The 27,054-nt window shown below is 41.3% G+C and overlaps 1 protein-coding gene across 1 annotated transcript in view; it reads left to right on the forward strand.

Annotated features, from left to right (window-relative positions):
* The window catches only part of LOC145349643 (parathyroid hormone 2 receptor-like), a 100,744-nt gene that overhangs the window by 36,513 nt on the left and 37,177 nt on the right, over positions 1 to 27,054 (forward strand). The window contains exons 3-6 of the mRNA XM_080198165.1: positions 13,623 to 13,733; positions 13,844 to 13,965; positions 14,197 to 14,291; positions 26,613 to 26,799. Of these exons, the coding sequence (XP_080054291.1) occupies positions 13,623 to 13,733; positions 13,844 to 13,965; positions 14,197 to 14,291; positions 26,613 to 26,799 (515 nt within the window). The remainder of the gene's footprint in view (positions 1 to 13,622; positions 13,734 to 13,843; positions 13,966 to 14,196; positions 14,292 to 26,612; positions 26,800 to 27,054) is intronic.

Genomic DNA, 27,054 nt, shown 5'->3' on the forward strand with positions numbered 1-27,054 from the left:
GAAAGCCTCCCACATGCCAGATGTTGATTTGCCCTCAAACATCTGCCCCCAATCTACATTCTTCAGTTCCTGCCTAATATTGTTATAATTAGCCTTCCCCTAATTTAACACCTTCACTGCAGGACTCCACTGATCCTTATCCATCAGTACCTTAAAACTTACTGAATTGTGCTCACTGTTCCCGAATTGCTCCCTTACTGAAACATCGATCAAATGGCCCAGGCTCATTCCCCAATACCAGATCCATTATGGCCCCGTCCCTATTTGGACTATCTACATACAGTTTTTGGAAGCCCTCCTGGATGCTCCTTACGAACTCTGCCCCATCCACGCCCTTAGCACTAAGTGAGTCCCAGTCAATTAGGGGAAGTTAAAATTTCCCATCACAACAACCCTGTTACTTTTACATCTTGCCAAAATCTGCCTACATATCTGTTCCTTTATCTCCCTTTGGCTGTTGGGAGGCCTATAGTAAACCCTCAACATTGTGACTACACCCTTCTTATTCCTGAGTTCTACCCATATTGCCGTGCTGTATGAGCCCTCCGAGATGTCCCCCCACAGTACAGATGTGATATTCTCCTTAACCAATAGTGCAAATCCCCATCCCTTTTACATCCTCCTGTATCCTGCCTGAAATATCTGTATCCTGGAACATTAAATGGCAAATCCTGCCTTTCCCTTAACCAATGTAATAGCAACAACATCATAGTTCCAAGTACTAATCCAAGCTCCAAGTCCATCTGCCTTACCTGTTACACTTCTTGCATTGAAACAAATGCACTTCAGTCTCTGTGATTAGCAGCCCCACCCTGCCTGCTCTTCCTCTGAGTCTTACTAGCCCTACTCTCTAGTTCCCCTTCAGTTAATTCACCTTTGCTTTGGTTCCCACTACCCCCCCACCACCAAACTAGTTGAAATCCTTCCATGTGACACTAGGAAACCTCCCGGCCAGAATATTTATGGCTTTCCAATTTAGATGCAACCCATCCTTCTTAATGTAACTCTTGTAATTAAAAAAAATGCCTTATTATATTCAGGTCAAAAGTAGATTGTTCATTTTGCTTAAGATTCATATTGAAAATGTTCCCCACTACATAATATGTCTTTTGCCAATAAAATTCTACACGGAGTACATTAAGAAAATTGCAATAAAGGTGTTGAATATAAAACTGGTTTAATTGGATGGACTGGACATCTCATTATTTGTAAAAGCAATCTCTCCATTACTGGAAAGATAATTTGCTATCATTTTCTCCCACCAAGGTTGGTTTATTTTCCTGTAACGTTAACCCAGTGAGTACGCAATAAAATTCTCGCCTTTCTGCTACGGAGGAAGTGCCATTGCCTTGTGCTGAGCTGTTGGGATTTGCCACAGAATTGTAATATATTCTAGAACTGTTATGACTTGAGGAGTGTATTTGCGAGAAAACCATGGAAACTTCTCTTTATTTTTAGTGAAGGTGTAAAAGAGTCATTACTTTTCCATCTGTCTTGCTCCTACTTTGCTATGCCTGTCATAATTTCAAATCTTTTCAGCGATTGGGACAAAAATGTACTGCAGCAATGGAAGACATACACATTTATCAAACAATAATTGCTGCATACTTGAGTCAAATCTATCAGACTGTCACTACTAGTTCCCGGTTGTATATCCTAAAAAATAAAATCGATCACAAAATATAAATAGATTTTGTTTTAAATCACCAGCTAACACACAAACTTGACTCAAACAGCTTTTCATCTGTTTTGTTGTCATGGTGTTACACTCACCAAGATGCTGGCCAATGGAACTTTCCAAGCTTTGGTCACACACCCCCACATATATCCATGAACACCACCTGTCTGGATAACTCTTCATGTACCAAGAGAAAATAGATGGAAAGGCCTGTGTTTTTTAACAGCATTTCCAGGACTTCAATGAAATGTTGACACTTGCAATCTTGGCAATGCAACCTCCAATTTGCACATGGCAGCATCACACAAACAGCAATAAATAAGGACAGAATAATGGCTTGGAAATATGCCGCTATTCCTTTACTATTGATGGGTCGTAACACTGGAACTCATAGAATCCCTTCAGTGCAGAAGGAGGCCATTTGGCCCATTGAGTCTGCACCGTCTATAATCCCACCCAGGCCCTATTCTCGTAACCCCACATATTTGCCCTGCTGAGCCCCCTGGCATTACGTCAATAGCCAATCAACCTAGCCCACACACCTTTGAACTCTCCCTCTGGGACATCCCTCCCTAACAGCGTGGTGGGTGGATCTACACCATGTAGACAGCAACGGGTCAAGAAGACAGCTCACCACCACATTCTTGAGGGCAATTAGGGATGGGAAATAAATGCTGACCTAGTCACATCTCTTAAATGAATTTTTTTTTCAAATCTCTCTTTAAGTTTTAGTTAAGGGACAAATAAACACCAAAGCCCCAATCTTTTCTCCTAAGGATCATGCACAGAGTTGGAGAGATTCCAAGCTTTGTGCATCCACCTCATGAGAAATAACCTCAAATGGTTATATTTTTGTTCCTGGGGTGGGTGGGTGTATCAGGACACTGGAAATGGTTAGGAGGCAGCCACAGTGGCAGCCTCCATGCCAATCTATGGGGCTCTACCCATCACCGACGTGTAGCCCCCTGTGCCAACATAGTGCCAATTCATGATAACCTCATCAACCTTACTCCATCCATTTCCCATATTCCTTCCATAACTATCTCTGTATCCACCATGGGCAGACCACAGTAGCCGTATTGAGATGAAATAAAATAGTTTTATTTTACAGATTTCATTATATATAAAAAAACCTCAACATTAGAAGCCCATTGATGCACTTAAATTATCTCCAGTAGTTATAAAACTTATAATTTAGAAAAAGAAACATCTAAATCCACAGCTCCACAATAACGAAAGCTAATCTCTATATAACTTCCAGGAGCTGCCAATCAAATGGGCCTCAGTAGGATAGGCAAGCCTCAAGAAAAGGGTCACCTCATATTGAATAAGAATAAAAAGGGACAGCCTACCCAGCAATGATCTAAGCACTAGAAACAACAAAGAAACACTGAGCCAAGGTGGCCTTGCAAAGTCCTCCTCACTGAAATGTGGAGATTTGAGTCAAAATTGACTGTTCAAGAAATAGCCTGAGACAGTCATACTCACTGAATTACTCATACTCAGCCATAGTCACTGAATCACTCATACTCAGTCATACTCACTGAATTCCTTAAAAGTGACATCACAGGTGGATAGGGTCGTAAAGAGTGCTCTTGGTACATTGGCCTTTATAAATCGGAGTATCGAGTATAAAAGTTGGAATGTTATGGTAAGGTTATATAAGGCATTGGTGAAAAAGTGTAAAGGAGCTGTGAGAGGCAAGTGTTTTACACAGAGGGTAGTAAGTGCCTGGAATGTGGTGCCAGAGGAGGGGGTAGAAGCAGACACAACAGCAATATTTAAGAGGCATTAAGCACAGATACGTGAATCGGCAGGGAGTAGGGGGTTATGGTTTGCGCAGAGGCAAATGGTCTTTCGTTTAGAAAGGAGTCATGTGTCAGTGCATGCTTGGTGGGCTGAAGGGTCTGTTCCTGTGCCATACTGTTCTTTATTCTTCATTCTTTATTTCTGTAAAATTTACACCAACAAGAGTTCCACAATTCTCTCCTTTAGTTCCTTAAGGATCATTCTGTGTATCACTTCAGGCCTCTGCGACTTACCCATCTCAAATTTCATTCGGACAACTTAAATGTCATTTAGAGGCACTTGAGCCTCTTTGGCACTTGGACTACTTCTGGCGTTGTTTGAGTGAGTTTGAATGTTGATACCAGCGCTGGAATTCCTCTGCCTCGCTCGCTACAGAATTGGAATTGGAGCTGGCGAGGGGCAGACAACGGAAATCTCCATGGACCTCGGGCTGGAATTTCAACTCACTCGAGCAAGTGACTCCCGCCTATGAGTGTGCGTTGAGTTATTCCCTCTGTGGGTATTAAATCCCAGATCATTTCACATGTTAGTTCTTTGTCTTGCTGTGATTCCCGTATTGTATTGTAACTCTGCAAGTGAAAATATACGAAGATTATAAGATATCTTGTACTTGTTGAGCAACAATATTGCTTATTTCTTCCCAAGAGCCATTTCTTTTAATTTCTATAACAAGAATTCAAAGTGTGGCTCCTGAGTTGTGATTAATTGTTTGTGAACTATTTTTAGACTCCTACGATAATTTTGGATGTTTTCCTACATATCAATTCTTCTTGCCTCTGTAATTAAGTCGAGTCATGAATAATCCTGTTAAATAGCTTAGCTTTTTTAAAAAAAAGCTGCCTGGCAAGGTTACTTTGAAATGAATATGATACCATAAGTGCTATTCATCACTAAGTTTATTTTGAGGGAGAACCTTTTCCCTGTGTGACATGCATTACATTAAAATACAAAGAAGTTAAGCGCAGAGAAAGGACATTTGACCAAACTAACCTGCGTTGAAATTAATCTCGCCATCAGCATTCTTTGTGGCATTTAAATAAATATTTCTAATCATCTTTTACCAACTTGTTCCCATATCCCTCCAACTTATCTTTTCATTATTCATTGTAATCTTGAATATTGATAATGTCTCAATTACTGACACTTGGAATGAATGTTGAGATAGATTTCTCCTGTCCCCTGTTACAGTTTGCATTTTTTACCCTTCATTTTACATTCCTCAATCTCTAAACAGTCTCTAACTTGTCCACTACTGCATGATTTAAACACTTTTATCATAACACCACAATGCCATCATATTCAAGGCTATGGGCCAAGTGTTGGCAAGGAGGATTAGATCAGCGGGTCAGCATCTTTCATGTGTCGGCTCAGACTCTTTGTGCTGAAAGTTCTCTTCTGTATTGCAGTATTCTGTGATATCACCCCATTAGGGATCTGCAGCCCAACAGATCAATAACTACGAGGCCTGAAACTCAAATTGAAAGTGCCTTATATCCACAAGAACAAACAAACTCCCCCCACTCCCAGATTTTTCAAAAGTCTTTCTTTATCCAAGTAGGCCCCTAGGAAATCTGTGACAGCAACTTGAAAATCCTGTTCTAGCTAATGTCGGTCTACAGTTTTGCACTGGCTCATTCCCACTTAGCTTTTCTACTGCTCACCTATTATGTTTGAGGTTTGCTATTGAGACTAATAATAGATCACCAGATCAGTAGTAGTAAACTAATTGGAACAGTTTGTAAACACATCTCTATCCCAGCACAGTCAGAACAAGGCTGGCTAGCTAACTTCCACCCAGGGCCAACACAAGGCCAATGCCCCCGGCCTGTTTTCCATACCCCATAAAACTGTATTCCCAAATCGTGCCACTCTGCCATTGTCCTGAACTTATTTCTGGTGTAAACCACAGAATCCGTACAGTGCAGAAGACGCCATTCAGCCCACCAGGTCTACACTGACTCTCTGAAACAGTATCTTACCCAGGCCCTCTCCCCTGCCCTATTCCTGCATTTACCACAGCTAATCCCATCTAACCTTAACATCTTGGGATACTAAGGGAACAACTTAGCATAGCTAATCCCCCTAACCCGCACATCTTTGGAGTGTGGGAGGAAACCCTCGCAGACATGAGAATGTGCCAACTCCATGCAGACAGTGATCCAAAGTCGGAATTGAACCTGGGTCCCTGGCGCTATGAGGCAGCAGGCACTAACCATCATGCTGTCCATATAGTCAGAGAATGTTGTTGTCAAAATTCATTGCCTCACATTTATATAGATCGTGAATTCCATCTGCCTCTTCTTACCCATTAGTTCCATCTTAATGATGTTACATTGAAGTTCTATTTGGTTTTCTAATTAGTTCAGTCTCCTGGTCTGGACAATTTCAACAACACTCTTTTTAAGATATATATTAAAAGCACGGGTTTAAATCTGAGTCCACATGGAGAAGGTGCTCACCAAAATGAATTAATTTTTGCGATGAGCGTGAGTAAAGATTACGGGGAGCAAGTGCAAACTGTAGTATGATTCAACAGGTGAGGGTATGTTAGCCGATGCTGGCCCAGCAGCAAAGGGGTTGGAAGAGCAGAAACTGTTTTTATGCAAACGGGGTTAGTACTGAGGTATAGTGGGAAAATGAAGACTAGCATTCTAATCTTTGTTCACCAAAGGTGCAGTGGATCAGTGGAGCTTGACATGGGAAGAGTGCCATGAACGTGGCACGTTGTGTGGTTCAGGGTACAGTCCAGGTTTTGGAATCTGTTGTGATTTGTGGAGTGTAAAGACTGGTTAGGAAAGATTTAGGAAGACAAGCCGCAATGTGAAAAGGCATGAGTTTGTTCCTCAGGAATGGCTGGAGGAGACGTAAAGTCAAAGGCTTATTTTGTTGTTGGATATTGCCTTAACAGCAATGTGCTTTTACAAACTACTTTCTGTAACAAAATAACAAAGAAATTTAGTGTCACTGTGACTGTTGTATTGTCTGGTAAATTTAAGGTCGATATAGTGGCACATAGGTTAGCAATGTTGCCTCACAGCGCCAGGGTCACAGGTTCAATTCCAGCTACTGTCTGTGTGGAGTTTGTCTGCATGGGTTTCCTCCAAGTGCTCTGGTTTTGCTCCCACAGTCCAAAGATGTGTGGATTCGATTGACTGGCCATGCTAAATTAACCCTAGTGTCAGGGGGGTTAGCAGAGTAGATTTGAGAGGTTATGGGAATAGGGCCTGGGTGGGATTGTGATTGGTGTAGACTCTCTGGGCCAAATGGCCATCTCCTGTAGGGATTCTGTGATTCTATGGTGTCCGCAAAACTATCAGATTGCCACTTATAATAAAATGCAACACTTTTATTCCTGTTAATGGATTCTTGCTTTGTGCTCCATTTATTGGTTTAAAAACAGAGAATTATTGGATAAGGCAAATAATAGGCTGTGAGAATCATGATGTTCATTAACTCATTGTTTACCAGTAAGAATGCTTCAGTTAATTGCAATTAATTCTTCACATTGGAAGTTGAGATACTGAAATTTCATTTCTGTAGGGATCGATCTCACCAAAGTAATTCAAAGTCTAGAATGGGAGTGGGATAGTTTGATCTTGGGATTGGACGTAGCTTGGTACAACATTGAGGGCCGAAGGGCCTGTACTGTGCTGTACTGTTCTATGGGTGGGAAAACAGGAGAGTTTCAGATCCGGCTTTTGGGCGCGTTCAAAGCTGCTATGTAATGCGCTTGGTGTATGAAAAATCAGCAGAAATCGTTCCTTGCCTGTAGGGGGAAGGCAGAGGGATTTAAGTTGCCTGAATGCTAGCTGAGAGCAGTGGAGGGTGCTATTGTGCATGTGCGGTTCTCCAGCAGCAGAGACTTGTCAATCAGCCTCTGCTGGTCTCAATCAGGCTCCCTGGCTTTCGAAAAGCTCTCAAAGTTTGGCCCACAGTGGCTAACTTCCTAGTATTTAGAGGCAAGGAGTGCCTATGTCTCTCGAAGTGCACTGGAAGTTCCAGGGCTGGAAGGCCTCAGTATTTTCAACTCTTGTCACAGGTGAGGTGCCTGAAGATTGAAGGGTGGAATTGTTGTGCCTTTGGTTAAAAAGGGCTGCAGGGAAAAGCCTGGGAACTACAGGCCAGTGAGCCTCACATCTGTAGTGGGTAAATAGTTAGATATTTTGAGAGACAGGATCTACAGGCATTTAGAGACACAAGGACTGATGCATGGCTTTGTCTGGAAAATCATGTCTGACAAACTTGATTGAGTTTCTTTGAAGGGGTAACCAAGAAGGTAGATGAGGGCAGTGCAGTTGACGTTGTCTACATGGACTTTAGCAAGACCTTTGAGAAGGTACCGCAGGGTAGGTTTTTGCATCAGGTTCGATCTCACAGGGTCCAGGGTGAGGTTGCTAAATGGATGCAAAATTTGTTTGATGACAGAAGCCAGAGAGTGGTTGCAGAGGATTGTTTTTCAAATGGGAGGCCAGTGGTGTACCTCAGGATCAGTGCTGGGTCCATTGTTATTTGTCATTTGTATTAATGATTTGGATGGGAATATAGGAGGCATGGTTAGTAAATTTGCAGAAAACACCAAGATGGTGTCATAGTGAAGGTAATCTAGGATTGCAGTGGGATCTTGATCAATTGGGCTAGTGGGCTGACAAATGGCAGATGAAGTTTAATTTAAATAAATGTGAGGTGATGCATTTTGATAGATTGAACCAGGGCAGGACTTACTCAGTTAATGGTAGGCCGTATTATAGAAAGGATATTATTAAACTAGAAAGAGTGCAGAAAAAATTCACCAGGATGCTACCAGGACTTGATGGTTTGAGTTATAAGGAGAGGTTGGATAAACTGGAACTTTTTCTCTGGAGCATAGGAGACTGAGGGGTGATCTTATAGAGGTCTATAAAATAATGAGGGATGCAGATCAGCTAGATAGTCAATACCTTTTCCCAAAGGTAGGGGAGTCTAAAACTAGAGGACATAGGTTTAAGGTGAGAGGGGAGAGATACAAAAGGGTCCAGAGGGACAATTTTTTCATACAGGGTGGTGAGTATCTGGAACAAGCTGTCAGAGGTAGTAGTAGAGGTGGGTACAATTTTGTCTTTTAAAAAGCATTTAGACGGTAACAAAGGTAAGATGGGTATAGAGGGATATGGGCCAAACACGGGCAAATGGGACTAGCTTAGGGGTTTAAAAAAAAAGGACGCCATGGACAAATTGGGCTGAGGGGCCTGTTTCCATGCTGTAAACCTCTATGACTATATAACTCACCATCCAAAGCAGTAAACCACAGAGGGGATTGGAAGGCTGCAAGATCCAGCATCTCGTAAGCATACTGATTTTCCACACTAAACTTAGGATGGGCGTTTTTTAAAGAGAGAAATTTATTTATTCGTGTTACAAGTAGGCTTACATTAACACTACAATGAAGTTACTGTGAAAATCCCCAGGTCGCCACACTCTGGCACCTGCTCATGTACACCGAGGGAGAATTTAGCAGGGCCAATGTACCTAACCAGCACGTCATTTAGACTGGGGGAGGAAACCAGAGCACCCGGAGGAAACCCACACAGACATGGCACGAATGTGCAAACTCCACACAGACAGGGACCCAAGATGGGAATCAAAGCCCGCTCCCTGGCCCTGTGAAGCAGCAGTGCTAACCACTGTGGATGTGTGTTTGTAGGAATGTTTAGAATGTTTGTTTAGAACAGTACATTGAGTTATTAAAGTTTATACAATATCATGGTTGTTTCTTCTTTTTCCCTTGATTTTAATTGGTAAAAGTTATTGCTAATTTTATTTCTGTGTTAACTGTATTATTAAAGAACTTTATTTGATAGAACTCACCAGTGGGTCATTTGAAAAATACCCGGAGCGAAACATCTTATGCTCACCTGTGCCAAAATTCGAAGTGTAAAACTTGTGCTCTATGCTGACTTCATAAAACACCTTTCTGACCTGGAAGATAGAAGAGAATTCAGCAAAAAGCCTATGTAACACCAGCGTGGGAGAGCAAACTCCCAAAATCTTTGAAAGTGCTGGGATTTGCACTGGAATTCTACTGCCTTGCCCACCATAGAATTGGAGTTGGTGAGGGGTGGACAACAGAACTGTCTGTTGACCTCGGGTGGGAATTTGCTGGAGCAAGGCCGTAAAATCCTGGCCTTGGTGTGCAATTTGCTGGTTGTTTTCCACTTTTGAAATTAGGATGTTAATTCTGTCAGTTTTATTTTAATGATAGACCATAAGATGTAGGAACAGAATTATGGGCAGCACGGTAGCACAGTGGTTGGCACTGCTGCCTCACAGTGCCAGGGACCCGGGTTCGATTCCTGGCTCGGGTCGCTGTCTGTGTGGAGTTTGCACATTCTCCTCGTGTCTGCGTGGGTTTCCTCCCACAGTCCAAAGATGTGCGGGTTAGGTCGATTGCCTATGCTAAAAAATTGTCCCTTAGTGTCCTGAAATGCATAGGTTAGAGGGATTAGCTGGTTAAAATATGTAGGGATATGGGATTGTAATCGGTGTAGACTCGATGGGCTGAATGGCCTCTTTCTGCACTGTAGGGTTCTATGATTCTATTCTAATTACACCATTCAGCCCAGTCTGCTCTACCATTCCAAGAGATCATGTCTGATCTGATATGATCATTCTCAGCTCCACTTATCCCCATTTCCCGTGATGCCTTTCCTGATTAAGTATCTTTCTGAAATCTGCTTAAAAATGATAATTACTAAAAATACTAACTTTCAGTTGGCAGGTTTGAGCTGGACTATTGGGCTTCTTCTCCTTACCAGCAGAAACCCTGCCAACTATGACTCACCATGGTAATTTTTACTTCTGAGTTCTCAAATAGATTGATGGCCACTTAACTATTGAAGTAATGACCAAGAAAGGTAATTCTCCTCTAAATGTCAGGAAATAAATTAAGCAGAACATCGAAACTGCAAAATGCTTGACTGATTTTTTTTTTTAAAAAAAGCAGAAAATGCAAGTCTAACTTTGCGAAGGAAAAAGTAGAGTTAAAGGTTGGTAATGTTGGTCTGGATTTTTGCAGAAAATCCATGGTGTATCCAAAATGGAGGCCCCAGATCAGGATGTGTCGCACCCACCCATATCTGTCAGGAATCATTTTCTCTGATGGCGGGGGGCAGGGAAGGAGAGGAATCGGGGGCGGGACTGACTCCCATTTGTTGGAAGCCAAAATTCGGCAGGACATTTTTGAACTCAGTGATGAGTTCATACAGACCCAGTGTCCTGAACCCCAAATGTGTGAGAAACAACTTTTTCTGCATAGACATTGATACTCTTGAAGAGCAGCTAATGTCTGTAGAGCTGGCAAGCTATTTAAATGTCCACCCCTTTAAAAACTCTATAAACAAAAGCAGTCTATTTTCCACACTCAGCATCTGAGTTGAAAATAGCTATACTTTCAATTTCAATAATTTTTTTTGCTGATGTAACACCACCTGCTACAATCATAGCATTATTACTGCTTGACTGCTTTTCACTAGAAGATTCCTGTCATCACCTGTACAGTTACCAAGTCTCTGTGTACCAATCTTGGTATGAAATCTTACAACATCAGGTTAAAGTCCAACAGGTTTAGAACATAGAACACTACAGCACAAACAAGTTGTGCTGATCATATCCCTACCTACCAGGCCTATCTATAACCCTCAATCCCATTAAATCCCACGTACTCATCCAGAAGTCTCTTAAAAGACCCCAGCGCGTTCGTCTCTACCACTACCGATGGCAGCTGATTCCACTCACTCACCACCCTCTGAGTGAAAAACTTACCCCTGACATCTCCTCTGTACTTGCTCCCCAGCACCTTAAACCTGTGTCCTCTCGTAGCGACCATTTCAGCCCTCGGAAATAGCCTCCGAGAATCCACCCTATCTATACTTCTCAACATCTTATAAACCTCTATCAGGTCACCTCTCAACCTTCATCTCTCCAGGGAGATAAGACTTAGCTCCCTCAACCTATCAACCTATTTATTTGATATCACTCACCCAATGAAGGAACAGCACTCCAAAAGCTTGTGATGCCAAATAAACCTCTTGAAGTTTAACCTGGAGTTGTGAGATTTCTTACTCACCCCAGTCCAATGCTGGCATCTCCACATCATGTATGCAAATCTCATCTTCCTCCATCACCAACTTTGAAAGAACTTGGAAACTCCTGCGTTTAGCACGCTGAACTCACTTGCCCTTTAACCGTATGTGAAGGAAGCCTCACCGAACTCTGAGGGGGAATTTTTCCCATTCTGCCTGCCATGGGAATCACAGTGAATGAGGGATGGGCCATGGAGAGGTCCATTGACCTCGGGCAGGATTTTCCGGTTTTGGACGCGCGACCAGAAAATTTCACCCTGACATTCTGGTTTCTAACATTCACGCTATTTCTTTTTGTTCTAAGTTATTCCTAGTTATAAAACCCTTTTATTTTCTATCCTCTCTTTGTGTGTGTGTGTGTGTGTGTGTGTGTGTGTGTGTGTGTGTGTGTGTGTGTGTGTGTGTGTAGTTAAGATGACTGTCCCCCAAGTTTGAATGCATGAATAAATAATACGTCCGATTTGACCCTAAAGATCATTTGCCATGAGTCATTTTAAAATTGACTTCACAAAGAGAAATTGGGGAAACACGTCACAGTCTATTTCAAAAATTGAAACACCTATGCTCATGGACAGGTGGTGAGAAAAATAAATCGGTTAAATTTGACTGTATCCCTTTATAAACGTGAGGCTTATGGCTGATTCAGGCAAATGCCTGAGCATCCAGCTAAATAGAGCATTGGAATAGCAGCAAGCTATTCAACTAGGTCCCACCATTCAATTAGATCATGGCTGATTTATATTCGTGGGCGGTACGGTAGCACAGTGGTTAGCACTGCTGCTTCACAGTTCCAGGGTCCTGGGTTCGATTCCTGGCTCAAGTCACTGTGTGGAGTTTGCACATTCTCCTAGTGTTGGCATGGGTTTCCTCCGGGTACTCCGATTTCCTCCCACAGTCCAAAGATGTGTGGGTTAGGTTGATTGGCCATGCTAAGAAATTGCCCCTTAGTATCCAGGGATGCGTAGGTTAGAGGGATTAGTGGGTATAATATGTAGGGATATGGGGGGTAGGGCCTGGGTGGGATTATGGTCGGTGCAGACTCGATGGGCCGAAGGGCCTCTTTCTGCACTGTAGGGTTTCTATGATATTTTGTTTCATTTAGCTGGCTTGGTTTTGTAATCCTTAATACGTTTACCCGACAGGGTTAGGGTCCAGCTGTTAATTTAACCACCTCAATTTTAACTCTGCTACCTCTACATTCAACAGAGGGAATATATTTATATATTTATCAGCTGTAAAGTGTCTGGAGCAGTCTGAAATGTAACAGCTATGTTGCGGTTATTGAAAGAATATATTCAAATGCAAGACTTGCACCAATACCTTTCACGATTAGGAGAAAGTACCCAGGTGAACACTGAGTGTGTCATAACATTCCAGGCTGTGAGCCAAGTGCTGGTGAATGGAATTAGATTGGAGGTCAGGTGTTTCACACATGTTGGTGCAGACTCGATGGGCCGAAGGGTCTCTTCTTTACTGTGTGACTCTATGATTTGAAATTTCTTTATCGCTAATTAACCGTGTTCTTTAAAACTGCAACCCTCTTAATAGCGTAGGAAAATGTGCGCACGGGAAAGCCCAACAAACAACAACGAATAATCTATTTTAGTGATGTTTGTTGAGGGATCCCAGGGAGTCCTCCCTGTTCTTCATTGAAATAGTGTGTGGGATATTTTATGTGAAAGTTAACAGAGCCTTGGTTTCATGTCTTAGCTGAAAAGCAGTACCTGTGGCAGTCAAGCACTCTCCCAGTGCTCCTGTGGAGTATTGACCTAGATTTTGGGCTCAGTGTGACTCTAACTGAACATCACAACTTTCTGACTCTGAGATAACAGCTGTACCACTTAATTACAACCAGAAACTTGTATATGAGTGTTCAAATCCTGCGGAACAAATTCTATATCGTTTGTCTATATCACAATCTAATTGTGTCATTCTGAGCAAAGCAAGAATGTTTTGGTACAGTTAATATCCTTGGACTCAAACCATTCCTTTCTCTGTTTCATGGTGTCCTTTTCCAGATGGATCCTGTTCTCCGGATTGGGATGGTTTAACGTGCTGGCCAAGCGGTTTCGCAGGAGAGCTCACTGCTGTTCCGTGCCCCAGTTACATATATGACTTTAATCATAATGGTACTGCACTTTGTTCATTATCGCCGACTCCAACTTTATCAGCGGAAGAAAGACGAATCCGTCCAAAGCGATATGAAGCTCTTAAAAAGGTGTTTCTTCTTCTTTCACAGGGTTTGCCTATCGTCAGTGTGATGATGATGGAAAGTGGAAGTTTGTTGACAATCTGAACCGAACATGGACAAATTACACAGAGTGCCTCACTTTCTTACAACCGGACAATAGCAATCGACAAGTAAAAGTTGAAATCTGTCTTTGCTGAGGTTTTTTTTTTGTATTTTGTATTATTGTATTTGTACGATAGTTTCTGGGTGAAGGTTTGAATGGGGGAAAATAGGATTCGGTTCCAAGTGATTGGTAACGCTATTTTTAGATTACTTGAATATTGTATAATTAGAAAATATAAATCCAGAAATGTATTTTTTTACTGAATATTAACTACTTCTTATGCATTCTTATTCAACAGGAATTATTTGAACGATTATATATAATGTATACTGTGGGGTATTCTGTGTCACTCTGCTCACTGACCATAGCGATTATGATCATAGGATATTTTAAGTAAGTGGAAAAGATTTGTCAAATTTACTTTTATTGATTAGAAACTTAGATACGAGAAGGAACGTAATGAGGCAGCACGGTGGCACAGAGGTTAGCACTGTTGCTTTACGGTACCAGGGACCCGGGTTCGATTCTGGCCTTGGGCGACTGTGTAGAGTTTGCATGTTCTCCCGTGTCTGCATGGGTTTCCTCCGGGTGCTCTTGTTTCCTCCCACATTCCAAAGATGTGTGGGTTAGGTTGATTAGCCATGCTAAATTGCCCCTTAATGTTAGGGGGATTAGCAGGGTAAATACTTGTGTTGTGAGGGTGAGATTGTTGTTAGTGCAGACTCGATGGGCCAAATGGCCTCTTTCTATACCCGCAGGCATTCTGTGGGGTGCTTTTTACACTTTGGAATTGCCATTGCAGAGCTTTATGTGAGAGAGGCATCAATGAGTGGATGGAAAATCATTGCTTGTGTGATTGAGGCATGAAGGGAAGCGGGAGATTAGGGAACAAGCAGGCTTTGGTCAACTGTGCCCCGTGCCTCCTGCAAAATTCCCTATGAAAATCTAGTGTAAGTTTGGCCTGGTGATGAAGAAGATAAAGAGATGGTTAAATTATTCATATTCGATGTATGTTTTTCCACTGCGTGAAGCTTAGCTGCACCAAGTTGACACAATGTACCCAATGTGTGGGAGGAAGAGTAACGGTTGAATGAATAATGTTGACTTCAGTGGGAGTGTTACATCAAATAAAACAGAGCCTAGACTGAGCTTACTTCGCTGAGTTCAGGCAGGGCACTAGTTAGGGCACCACAATTATCCTCAGAATGCTGCTCCTAATCATAATCCCTGCTGCCAAAAATGTGCATGTGTCGACATTAACTGAAGCTAAAATTACTGCCTTATTTACCAACTGAACCGCTTGATTGGATAGCTGCTGCTCTTCCTTTGCAGTATGTACATTTTTAGTACTATTTGGGAGCAAGACAGAGGAAATCGATGGCCCTAAACGTGATGCGTTGCTGCTCTTCATAGCCCGTACTAGAACTGATACATCAGCACAGTCTGATCTAATATGTGCAGCTTATAAAGAACAGTTCCAAAAGTTAAATCAACAAGATATGTAGCACCTAAGACAAAGCGCTGACGCTTGTTGAAACAGAAGCTGCATTAGGTTTCTGGGATAATTAATTCTCTGGGCACTGACACTACACTTCAATAGTGGTCATGATGTGGAGATGCCGGTGTTGGACTGGGGTAAACACAGTAAGAAGTCTGACAACATCAGGTTTAAGTCCAACCGATTTATTTGATAGTAAACTCACAAGCTTTCGGGGTTTGCCCCTTCATCAGGCGAATGGAGAGTTCTGGCCTCAGAGCATATAACAGCACAGACAGTTTACAGGAATTGGTTGGACTTAAACCTGGTGTTGTCAGACTTCTTACTAGACTTCAAGCACAGGCTATAGGTAACTGAAGTAAAGCTTACTATCGGGATTTCTCCTGTCCCGTGGAATCAGATTGTGCAAGGATACTTCTTGCGTTCAAATTATTACAAGAATGCAATGTAATTTATATTGTGCAACAAATTTTTGACTTATGTCAGGACACTGCACGTGTATCGATATGACACATGCCTAAAAAAACAGTGTTTAAACAATGTCTTATCTATTGTTACCAATGTACTGGACTTCAGCTGTGGTTCAGATAAAATGTTGAGAATCTGTACTAAATGTTTTAAGTCTGCTTTCTGTAATATGCCATGTCAACGACTCTATCATCCTGTTTGGTTCATAAATAAGGCAGTAATATCAGTTAATATCTGCACATGCACACTTCTAACAGCAGAGATTGTGATTAGGAGCAGCATTCTTAGAATAATTGTAGTTCCCTAACGACTGCCCTGCCTGAGCTCAGACTAGACCCTTTTCTGTTTTATTTGATGTAACGTTCCCACTGAAGGGGTGGCACAGTGGGTAGCACTGCTGCCTCTCAGCTCCAGGGATCTGGGTTCAATTCCCGGCTTGGGTGTGGAGTTTGCACATTCTCCTCGTGTCTGCATGGGTTTCCTCTGGGTGCTCCGGTTTCCTCCCACAGTCCAAAGATGTGCGGGTTAGGTTGATTGGCCGTGCTAAATTGCCCCTTAGTGTCCTGTGATGCATAGGTTAGAGGGATTAGTGAGGTAAATATGTGGAGTTATGGGGATAGGGCCTGGGTGGGATTGTTGTCGGTGCAGACTCAATGGGCCGAATGGCCTCCTCCTGCACTGTAGGATTTCTATGAACTACCTGCCAATGAGCCCTAACACTGGTCCATGCTAATATGTGACAAAAGGGGCAACCAAATCAGTGGAAACAAATGTTTCAACCTATTTTCATTTCTTGTGCTACTTCCCCATTCTTCACCTCCCCCCTCCTCTCCCATTAATTCTTCATCCGGGATGTTTTATCCACGCTCGTCAGCTGGACCTTCCCCGTGGTTAACCTTCAGATGGTGCATGTAAAAGGCATTGACATGTCCGATCAGCCATGATTGTGTTAAATTGTGGAGCATGCTCGATGGGCTGAATGGCCCACTCCTGGTCCTACATTCTACTTTGTCAGGGGCACCTGCCATTCCACTTGAGTAGTACAGCTCTCCCTGCTGAGAATTAGTCTGTATGGTGCTAGCAATAAGACCATCCAGACTGCCGCATAAGGCCAGACCTCACCCGTTGTAGGGACAGAAATGAAAGATATGGTGAAAGTGGAAATAGGAAGTCTTGGTGCTGGCTTTGATGTGGGGCTTAAAGCTCAGTTTAGTCTTTGAAGTTTCACATCACTGGATTCCATAGGAGTTGCAAAACTCCAGAAAGATTGACATATTACACAGGCAGAAAAAGAGAGCTCAGATCTTATTTCAGGCATTTCAAAGCTGACCGGTAGGTTCTTTAAGATATTGTAATATCAGAGGAGTTATAGTTATGAAAACAGATGAGTGATTCTGTGGAGCTAAGAAGATAATGTGTCACAGCTCTTTTCAACACTGTGAAGGATTACAATAGAGAAAGCGTGACTGATTATTTCAACTGATTAGCGAGATGGCAGGAAGATTGAAGAATTAAGGGGTAGATGAAAAATAACTATTGCACAAAAGGTGATTTAGAGTGCGGTATTCTCTGCCACAAGCTGTTTTTCAGAGTCCATTAAATTACTTTACAAAAAAGTAGCTTTAATAAAGCAAAACATTCCAACGCACTTAATGGCAGGGTTTGTAACAGAATTTGACACTGATCGTATAAAGAGATATTAAATATCAAAAGCTCGTGCAAAGGGATGACTTTTAAGGAGCATTTTCAAGTCAGAGAGTGCGGTAGTGAGAGTTAGAGAGAGAATCCTAGTGCTTTAGGGCCAGGCGTGGATGGATTAAAATCAGACATCCACAAGCCAAAAATTAAAAGAATGAGGGAATCTCAAAGACATGTAGGGTTAAAGGATGTGACAGTGATAGGGAGGGCTGAGGCCATGAATTTGAATACAAGAATTAGTTTTAAAATTGGAACATTACTGGATTATAAACACAGAGTGGATGAGTGAATGAAATTTAAGATATGGGCAGCAAAGGTTTGGATTAGCTGGAGTTTAGATAGGGTGGAATGTGAGAAGCCAGACAGGAAAGCATTGGAATTTTCGCGTATGGCAATGTAACAAAGGCATGGATAAGGGCTTCAGCAGCATTTGAGGTGGTGTCCTCACTCATGGCTGGGATTTTCCGGTTCGCTGAAAGCGAATGGAATTTTGGGTGGAGTACCATATTTTCCATTCTCGCTCTCAACGGGTCCCTCTACGGGTGAGACTGGAGAATTCCGTCCAAGGATAGAGCTTGGTAATGTTATGTAGGTGGAAGTAGGTGGTCTTGGTGATGTTGTGGATATGTGGCCAGCCTTTACACTCAGTGTTGAGCATGCCACCAAGTTTATGAATTGTCTAGTTCAGTTCTAGACAGTTGCCAGGAAAACAGGTGGAATCAGTGGCTTGGGAACAGAGTTTGTTGTGGCAATCAAAGACGATGGCTGTCCAATATTTAGCAGGTGGAAATTTCTGCTCCTCCATATCAAATGTTGAACAAATGATCTGACAGATCAGAGAGAATGGAGGAGTTGAAAGACGTGGTGGTAAGATAGAACTGGATGTCATCAATATACATGTGGGGCACAATCTGTGTTTACAGATGAGGTCACTGAAAGATGGCAAGAAGATGAGAATGGGGATAGACAATCTGACAGACAGGGGAATTAAGGGTTATGGGGAGAAAGCGGGAAAGTGGAACTGATCCACTTCAGATCAGCCATGATCTTATTGAATGGCGGGGCAGGCTCGAAGGGCTAGATGGCCTACTCCTGCTCCTATTTCTTATGTTCTTATCTTCTTATGGGAAAGGTCCAAATGATTGATCCTTGGGGGACCCCAGAGGTAATGGCACAGGAGCAGGGAGAGAAGCTATTGCAGCTAATTCTCTGGCTATGGTAAGATAGGTACGAATGGAACCAATGAGGGTAGTCCCACACAGCTGGAAAAAGAAGGAGAAGCATTGGTGGAAGCTGGTATAGTCAACCATGTCAGAGGTTGCAGTCAGGTTGAGAAGCACGAGGAGAAACATTTTATTTGTCATAGTTGCATGTGACATCACTTGTGACTTTAATAGAGGTTGTTTCTATTAGGAATGGGTTAACAGTTACCTCTCACTTCAGTCCTAAGTTAGATATTAATCATCTAGTGGAAGTCCCTGGGATGTATAAAGAGGTTACATGTGGCACTGGGTGTTGGATGTGTATGTGGAGTTGAATCAGAAAATGAAATGAGTTTATGAAGAAGCAGGATTTTGCATTTCCTTTATGGACTGCAACTGAGAGGCTCAAACAGTTTCAGCACTGTAGCAGGAGCAGGAACCCAATCGGAAGGGTTCAATCCTTGGGTTACAGACAAGAAGGGCAGGGATTTGGAAGACAACAACTCATTCAACAACTGTGAAGAGGAAAGCGATGTATGGGAATCTTAAAAGCATGTCGGATTGAAGGAAGTGACAGGAACAGGGAGGGGAGAGTCTATGGAGGAATTTGAAAACAGGAATGAGAATTTTAAAATTGGAATGCTGGCAACTAATGTAATTTAATAAACACATAGTTGATGAGGGAATTTGGGAAATTAGCAGCAAAGTTTCAGTCAGCTCAACATTAAACAGGGTGGAAGATAGGAAGCCGGATAGGAGCACTGGAATGGACAAGAGAGTGGGAAATAGACTAAGAGACCCAAGGAGCAAAATAGAGGTGAAGAATTGGAACAAATAGTGTGTGTAATTTTCAGAGTTGGGGGAATTAACTAAATGCAGCAAACCATATCAAATAAATTCTCAATGCACATCAATTTACCAGGATAGACTGGAATTAATGTGAAAGACACTTTCTCATTCAAAAGAAGATTAATTTTATTTCAATCCTTTAATTTCTCACCAAGGCCCTATTTAATACCTGAATTAGATGATTCTTTATCTACATGTATACCAGGCACTCCTGTCTCACAGTGCATAAACCCACAATAATATAAGATGCGACAGGGAAAAGAGTTCGACAAAGCACTGAGTCCAAACTGTTCCGTAACACATATCACTCATAGTTGTAAGATATGATCATTTTGTGAAATTCAGTTAATGTGCAGAAGCTGTAAAAAGCTTGTGAAATTCACTATCCCAACTTGTAAAGTCATATGAAATGAAAGGAAAAAGCTGCCCAGGAGGAAAGAATATGGTGCTGATGTTGCCAAACCAAACGTGTATTGCCATTCGTATTACAAGTCTTTGTGTTCCTGTTTTGACATCTGAAAACATTGGGTTATAAAGAGTTCACACATTGATTCTAACCTCTCCCCAGTAATGGAAGTATGTTACATATTTTGATAAAAAGGAGTTGTGCACACTCGTGGTTTCTGAAATTTACAATTAAAGCGAATGTCATTCAGTCTCAGCCTAATTAGCACTTGCTCTGTGTAATTTATTACATTAAGTTCTCACAAATGGCTAATAAACAAATGATAAATAATTAATAATTCTCTAAATAATTCTTCAGAATTTCTAGCTTCCTGTCTGTGGCCAGTCTTCTTGGAGACTGTGAGCACTATGGATTTCTGTTTGCAGGGTGCACCAGAGCTACACATCTGTTGCCCACATGTACCAAGGCCCTCCTGAGCAACTCTGTACTCACTGACCTACATTGGCTCATATAAGAACACAAAGGCATGAGAATTTGCAAGGGTTAGATACTCATCTCCTTGATATTGCTTGGTTATTTGATAAATACAAGGAAGATCTGATTGTGGCCTCGACTCCACTTTTTCTGTCTGCTCCCCCATAACCCTTGACTTCCTAACCCTTCTATTTAACTCAGTATACTCAATAACACAGACTCTGCAGTATTCTGGGGAAGCAAATTCCAGAGAAATGTGAGACAGCTGTAAAACTGAACACAGTATACCATAGAAGGTTGCACTGCAGCTGAAGCAATGCTTCTCTACTTTTATGTTTAATTCTCTTTGCAATAAATGCTAACATTCCATTTGCCTTCTAAATCACTTGCTGTACCTGCATGCTAACATTTTATGATTCATGTACCAGGATATCCAGATCCCTCTGTACTTTATAGTTCTCCAGTATTTCTATAATCAAATAATAATCTTGTCAATGGGGACAAGTTCTCATTTTCCAACAATATAATACATCAATTAAATGTTTGTATACTCTCATAACCTGTCTATATCCTTTAGAAAGTCTTTATGGCCCTTTGACAACTTAGTATCGGAGTTAACTTTGTATCATAAACAAATTTAACTATCGTACACTTGAACCCTTTGCACATAGTCTGTAAGTAATTGAGGCCCCAGCAATGATATCTGTGCCACTCTGCTGGCTACAACTTGCCTATTCGAAAATGAGTCATTTATCCTTACTTTCTGTTTCCTGTTAGCTAACCAATCTATCAGTGTTAATATAGTACCTCCTATATCTTAAGCTCTTATCTGATGGGGCACTTTTTATGTGGCATCTTATTGAATGCCTTTTGGAAATCAAAGTAGAGTACATCTACAGGTTACCCTTTATCTACCTTGCTTGTTACTCCCTCAAAGAATTCTAATAAATCAGTCAAACAAGATTGCTCTTTCACAAAACTGTAATGGTAAGTTAGGGGACAGCATTAAACAGGAAATTAGAGATGCATGTAAAGTACCGGGTGCCATAGTAAATGTGGATGACTTAAATCTATATATAGGCTGGACAAACCACATTTGTAATAATACAATGGTGAATGAATTCCTGTACTGATTACAGTTATTGAACTGGAATGTTGAGAAACCAACTAGGGAACAGATTACACTAGATTTGGTATTGTGCAACAAGAAGGGGTTTATTTTGTTGTGCGGGATCCTTTAGGGAAGAATGACCATAACACGTGGGAATTCTTCACTGGGATATGAAGTGAAATAATCCAAATCTGAAACTATGGTCCTAAATCTAAACAAAAGAAACTACAAAGGTATTGGAATGAGTTGGCTGTGATAGATTGGGAAGCTTAATTGCAAAGCATGATGGTGGATAGACAGTGGTAATATTTAAGGAATCAATGCGTGTATTGCAACAGCTACACATTCTAGTGCAAAAATACAACAGGAAAGATGGCCCAGCCATGGCTAACAAAACAAATTAAGGCTGGTATTAGAGCAAAAGAGGAGCCATATAAAGTTGCTGGAAGAAGTAACAAGTCTCAGGGTTGGGAGGAGTTTAGAATTCAGCAAAGGATGACCAAGAGATTGACTAACAGGGAAAACATAGATTATGGGAGTAAACTTGTAAGGAAATAGACATGGACTGTAAAAATTTTTACATGTATTTAAAAAGATTAATGAAGACAAATGTAGGTCCCTTACAATCCAAAATGGGAGATTTAATAATGGAGAAAAAGGAAATGGCAGAGCAATTAAACAACTCCAATAGTTCTGTCTTCACAGAAGAAGACACAAATTACTTCCCAGAAATTCTAGGGAAGAAAGGATCTAATGAGGAGGAGGAATTGAAGGAAATTATAATTAGTAAATGAAAATAGTGCTGGACTAATTAATGGGACTGAAAGCTGATAAATCCCCAGAGCCTGATAATCTGCATTCCAGCATACTAAAGGAAAGTGGCCAACTAAACATATGTTGTGGCTGTCATCTTCCAAAATTTTGTAGATCCTGGAACAATCTCAGCAGATTGGTGAGTGACAAATATAACCCTGTTATTTAAAAAAGGAGAGAGAGCAAAAACAGAGAATTACAGACCAGTTAGCCTAATATCAGTAATAAGGAAGATGCTAGAGTCTATTCAAAAAGATGTGATAACAAACACCAAGAAAATATCAATGGGATTAAACAAAGTCAGCATCGATTTATGTTTGATGACCCTACTGGAATTATTTTAGGATGTAACCCGTAGATTAGACAAGGATGAACCGGTGGATATTGTGTATTTGGATTTTCAGAAAGCTTTTGAAAAAGACCAATATAAGAGGTTAGCGTACATGATTAAAGTGCATGGGATTGGGGGTAATGTATTGGCATGGATTGAGAATTGTTAGCAGGCAGAAAGCAGAAGAATAAATGGATTTCTTTTGGAGCTGAAGGTGGTGACGATTGGGGTACTGCAGGGGTCAGTGCCTGGGCCCCAGCAATGATTCGAATGAAGGAATCAAATATTTTCAAGTTTTCTGATAATGCAAGACCAGCTGGATTTGTGAATGGTGAGGAGGAAGTAAAGAGGCCTCAAGGTGATTTGGACAAATTGAGTGAATGGGCAAATATATGGCAGATGCAGCGTAACTTGGATAAATATTAAGTTATCCAATTCAGTTGGAAAAACAGAATGGCAGTGTATTAATAAAATGGTGATAGATTGGGAAACGTTGATGTACAAAAGGCCCTAGGTGTCCTTGTACACTAATCATTTAAAGCAAGCACACAGGTTCAGCAAGAAATTAGCAAGGAAAACGGTATGTTGGCCTTCATTGCAAAAGGATTTGAATACAGAAGTAAGGATGTTTTACTGCAGTTATACAGGGACTTGGTGCGATCATTCCTGGAGTATTGTGTGCAGTTCTGTGCTCCCTACCTAAGAAAGGATATACTTGCCAAAGAGGAAGTGAGCAAAGGTTCATCAGACTGATTCCTGGAATGGCAGGTTATTGCATGAGGAGATTGTGTTGACTCGTCCTGTATTCACTGGAATTTAGAATAATGAGAGGGGATCCAATTGAAATGTATAAAAATCTGCAGGGTGTGGACAGGCTGGGTGCAGAGGTGATGCTTCCTTTGGTTGGATGACTTTTAACAAGAATCACAGTTTCAGGATACACTTAAGACTGAGATGAGGAGAAATTTCTACACTCAGATGGTGGTGAACCTGTGAAATTCTCTACCCTAGAAGGCTATGAAGGCCAAACCATTGAGTGTATTTAAGAAAGAAACAGACTTTTAGAGACTAAAGGCATCAAGAGAAATGGGGAGAGAGCAGGAGTATGGTGTTGAGATAGAGGATCAGCATGGTCGCAATGAATTGCAGAGCAGGCTTGATGGGCTGAACGGCCTACTCCTCCCATTTGCTGTTTCTAATTACATATTGACTTTGCCCGATGGGGAATGATTTTCTAAATGTTTATTATTAACTCCTTAATGTGTGATCGAAGTTAGGCTAACTGGTCTATAGATTCCACTTTCTGTCTCCATCCTTTCTCAAATAGAAGGGTTACATTTTGCAAATATCCAATCCACTGGGATCTTTAAGTTTAGGTTTATTTATTAGCATCATAAATAGGCTTACATTACACACTGCAATGAAGTTACTGTGAAAATCCCCTAATCGCCACACTTTGGCACCTGTTTGGACACACTGTGGGAGAATTTAGCATTGTCAATGCACCTAACCAACACACCTTTTGGACTGTAGGAGGAAAGCAGAGCACCTGGAAGAAACCCCCGCAGACATAGGAAGAATGTGCAGACTCCGCACAGACAGTGACCCAAGCTGGGAATCGAACCTGTGTCCCTAGCTCTGTGAGGCAACAGTGCTAGGCGCTGTGCCACCTGCAGATCTTTCCAGAATCTAGGGAATTTTGGGAGATCACAACCAATGCATTGACTATCTCTGCAGCCACTTCTTTTAAAACTTTACGACACAAACCATCATATCAAGGAGAGTTATCAACCTCCAGTTCCAATAATTTTCACAATACCTTTTCCCTCATGATTCCCCATCCTCCCTCCCCCATAAGGCACCAACACTGACTTTAGTTATCGCTTTTACTTTTGTTGAGACTCTGACCATCGGTTTTGCTCTATTTTCACCCTCGTTACTAATTTTTAGTCATTCTTTGTTGGTTTCTAAAACCTGTCCAATCTTCATGAATCTTTGCGGGATTCTACTTTTTCTTTCAATGCAATACTATTTGTCAGTTCCTTAATAAGCCGCAGATAATACATCATTTTTCATAGTCTAACTTTCAATAACAGAATACACTTACGCTGAGTGTTAATGAAATACCTCCTTCAATATTGGCCATTACTTCTTTACTGTCCCACCTTTCCAGTTCATTTCAATCTCTGTTTTCCTACCCATGTAATTGCCTTTACTTAAGTCTTTGAACCACACTCCTCATTCTCAAACTGAATGTAAATTTGTATTCTGTTATAATCACTGTTGCCTAGACAGACGCTCCTTTACTATCAGGTTATTGATGAATCTTCTGTAATTGTGCATTATTGTCTGAAATGGCCTGCTTCCCAGTTGGCTGTAAATATATAAATACAATTGTGGTTGTTGCTAAGTTGAAGCATGTTGAACTTCCTCAGCCTATCTACCATCTTATCACAGTGAATGTTCCAGGTGTGCAGAAGAAAAATAAGTGAAATTCGGTTTCCAATCAACCTACACAGTAAAAGGTCTGAGGGAATTATTTCTGTATGGTGCTGATATTGGTCAGGAGAGATAACTCACTCTCAGTATACAATTACTTTTGACCAGAACAGATAATTCACTAAGCAATCTATTACATAACATACTTCATTATTAAAAGTCTAATGATCTAGAGTCTGACCTTACAAATATGTTAAATTAGCATCACTCGAGTCTTGTCATTTATAATTATGTGTTTAGATGCAAGAAAATTATATTGTCAGGCTGAAAACCTTTCAGGGCAAAGAATTTCTGTCTATCGTGAGCCATTAGCAGTTTTCTGGGGCTTATTGTAACTACTGAGGTTTAAACCACCTACTGAGGTTTAACAGGTGGATAGAGTGGTGAAGGCGGCATTCAGCATGCTTGGTTTCATCGGTCAGAACATTGAATACAGAAGTTGGAATGTCTTGTTGAAGTTGTACAAGACTTTGGTAAGACCACACTTGGAGTACTGTGTGCAATTCTGGTCATCCTATTAAAGAAAGGATATTATTAATCTAGAAGGAGTGCAGAAAAGATTTACTGGGATGCTACCAGGGCTTGATGGATTGAGTTATAAGGAGAGGCTGGAATGACTGGGACCTTTTTCTCAGCGTAGGAGGCTGAGGGGTGACCTTATAGAGGTCTATAAAATAATGAGGGGCACAGATCAGCTAGATGGTCAATATCTTTTCCCAAAGGTAGGGGAGTCTAAAACTAGAGGGCACAGGTTTAAGGTGAGAGGGGAGAGATACAAAAGGGTCCAGAGGGGCAATTTTTTCACACAGGGTGGTGAGTGTCTGGAACAAGCTGCCAGAGGTAGTAGTAGGGCTGGGTACAATTTTGTCTTTGAAAAAGCACTTAGATAGTTACATGGGCACAAGGGATATGGGCCAAATGTGGGCAATTGGGATTAGCTTAGGGGTTTACAAAAAAAGAGTGGCATGGACAAGTTGGGCCGAAGGGCCTGTTTCCATGCTGTAAACCTCTATGACCAGCACCCCATTTATATAAGGATAACATTATAATCAGTGTTGGAATTATCAGGAAACATGAAGCAGAATGGTCTACTTTTCCCTGGAAAACTTCTTCCTGATAACCCTTTTCTCTCCCATATCCCTTGATCCCTACAGCCCCACGAGATATATCTAATTTCTTCTTGAAATGACACAGTGTTTGATACACGGTGGTGAAGTACTTGTGATTCATGTAGTTAGAATGAGTAGCTATGCCTTGCTTAAAAAAAAATGTATTGTGGTAGTGAAGAATTGTAACAGTTTGATTATTATGTCTGAAAGGTATTGATTGTAAGATCCCTCACATTCATTTATTTCTCCCCAACAGAAGACTCCACTGCACTCGCAATTATATCCACATGCATTTGTTTGTCTCATTTATACTGAGAGCCATCAGCATTTTCATTAAAGACAATGTTGTGCATTCGGATTTCGAAATACAGGAACATGATTCTCTTGCAGTAGATGATCTGAAAACCATCACCGTTGCCCCTATAATAAACAAGTCCCATTACGTAAGTACATATCTACCAGTTCTGATGAAAGATTTGACTTGGAATGCTAACTAGTTCTTTTCAGAACCTCGCTCCGTATTAAGCTTTAAATATAAGAACATGATTTTCACCTATTAATGCAAATCAAGCCTACAAGGTTAGGAACGGCTCCTAATTCCAATGGAAGGGCGAAGTGCGCTCAGCACTCAAGTTTCCTCTTTCATCCAATTTAAATAATTATTTGTCAATCCACATGCAAATTTGGACCAGTGTACA

This window comes from Carcharhinus amblyrhynchos, chromosome 11 (assembly GCF_965287045.1).
Source record: "Carcharhinus amblyrhynchos chromosome 11, sCarAmb.v2.hapA, whole genome shotgun sequence".
Taxonomy (NCBI): domain Eukaryota; kingdom Metazoa; phylum Chordata; class Chondrichthyes; order Carcharhiniformes; family Carcharhinidae; genus Carcharhinus; species Carcharhinus amblyrhynchos.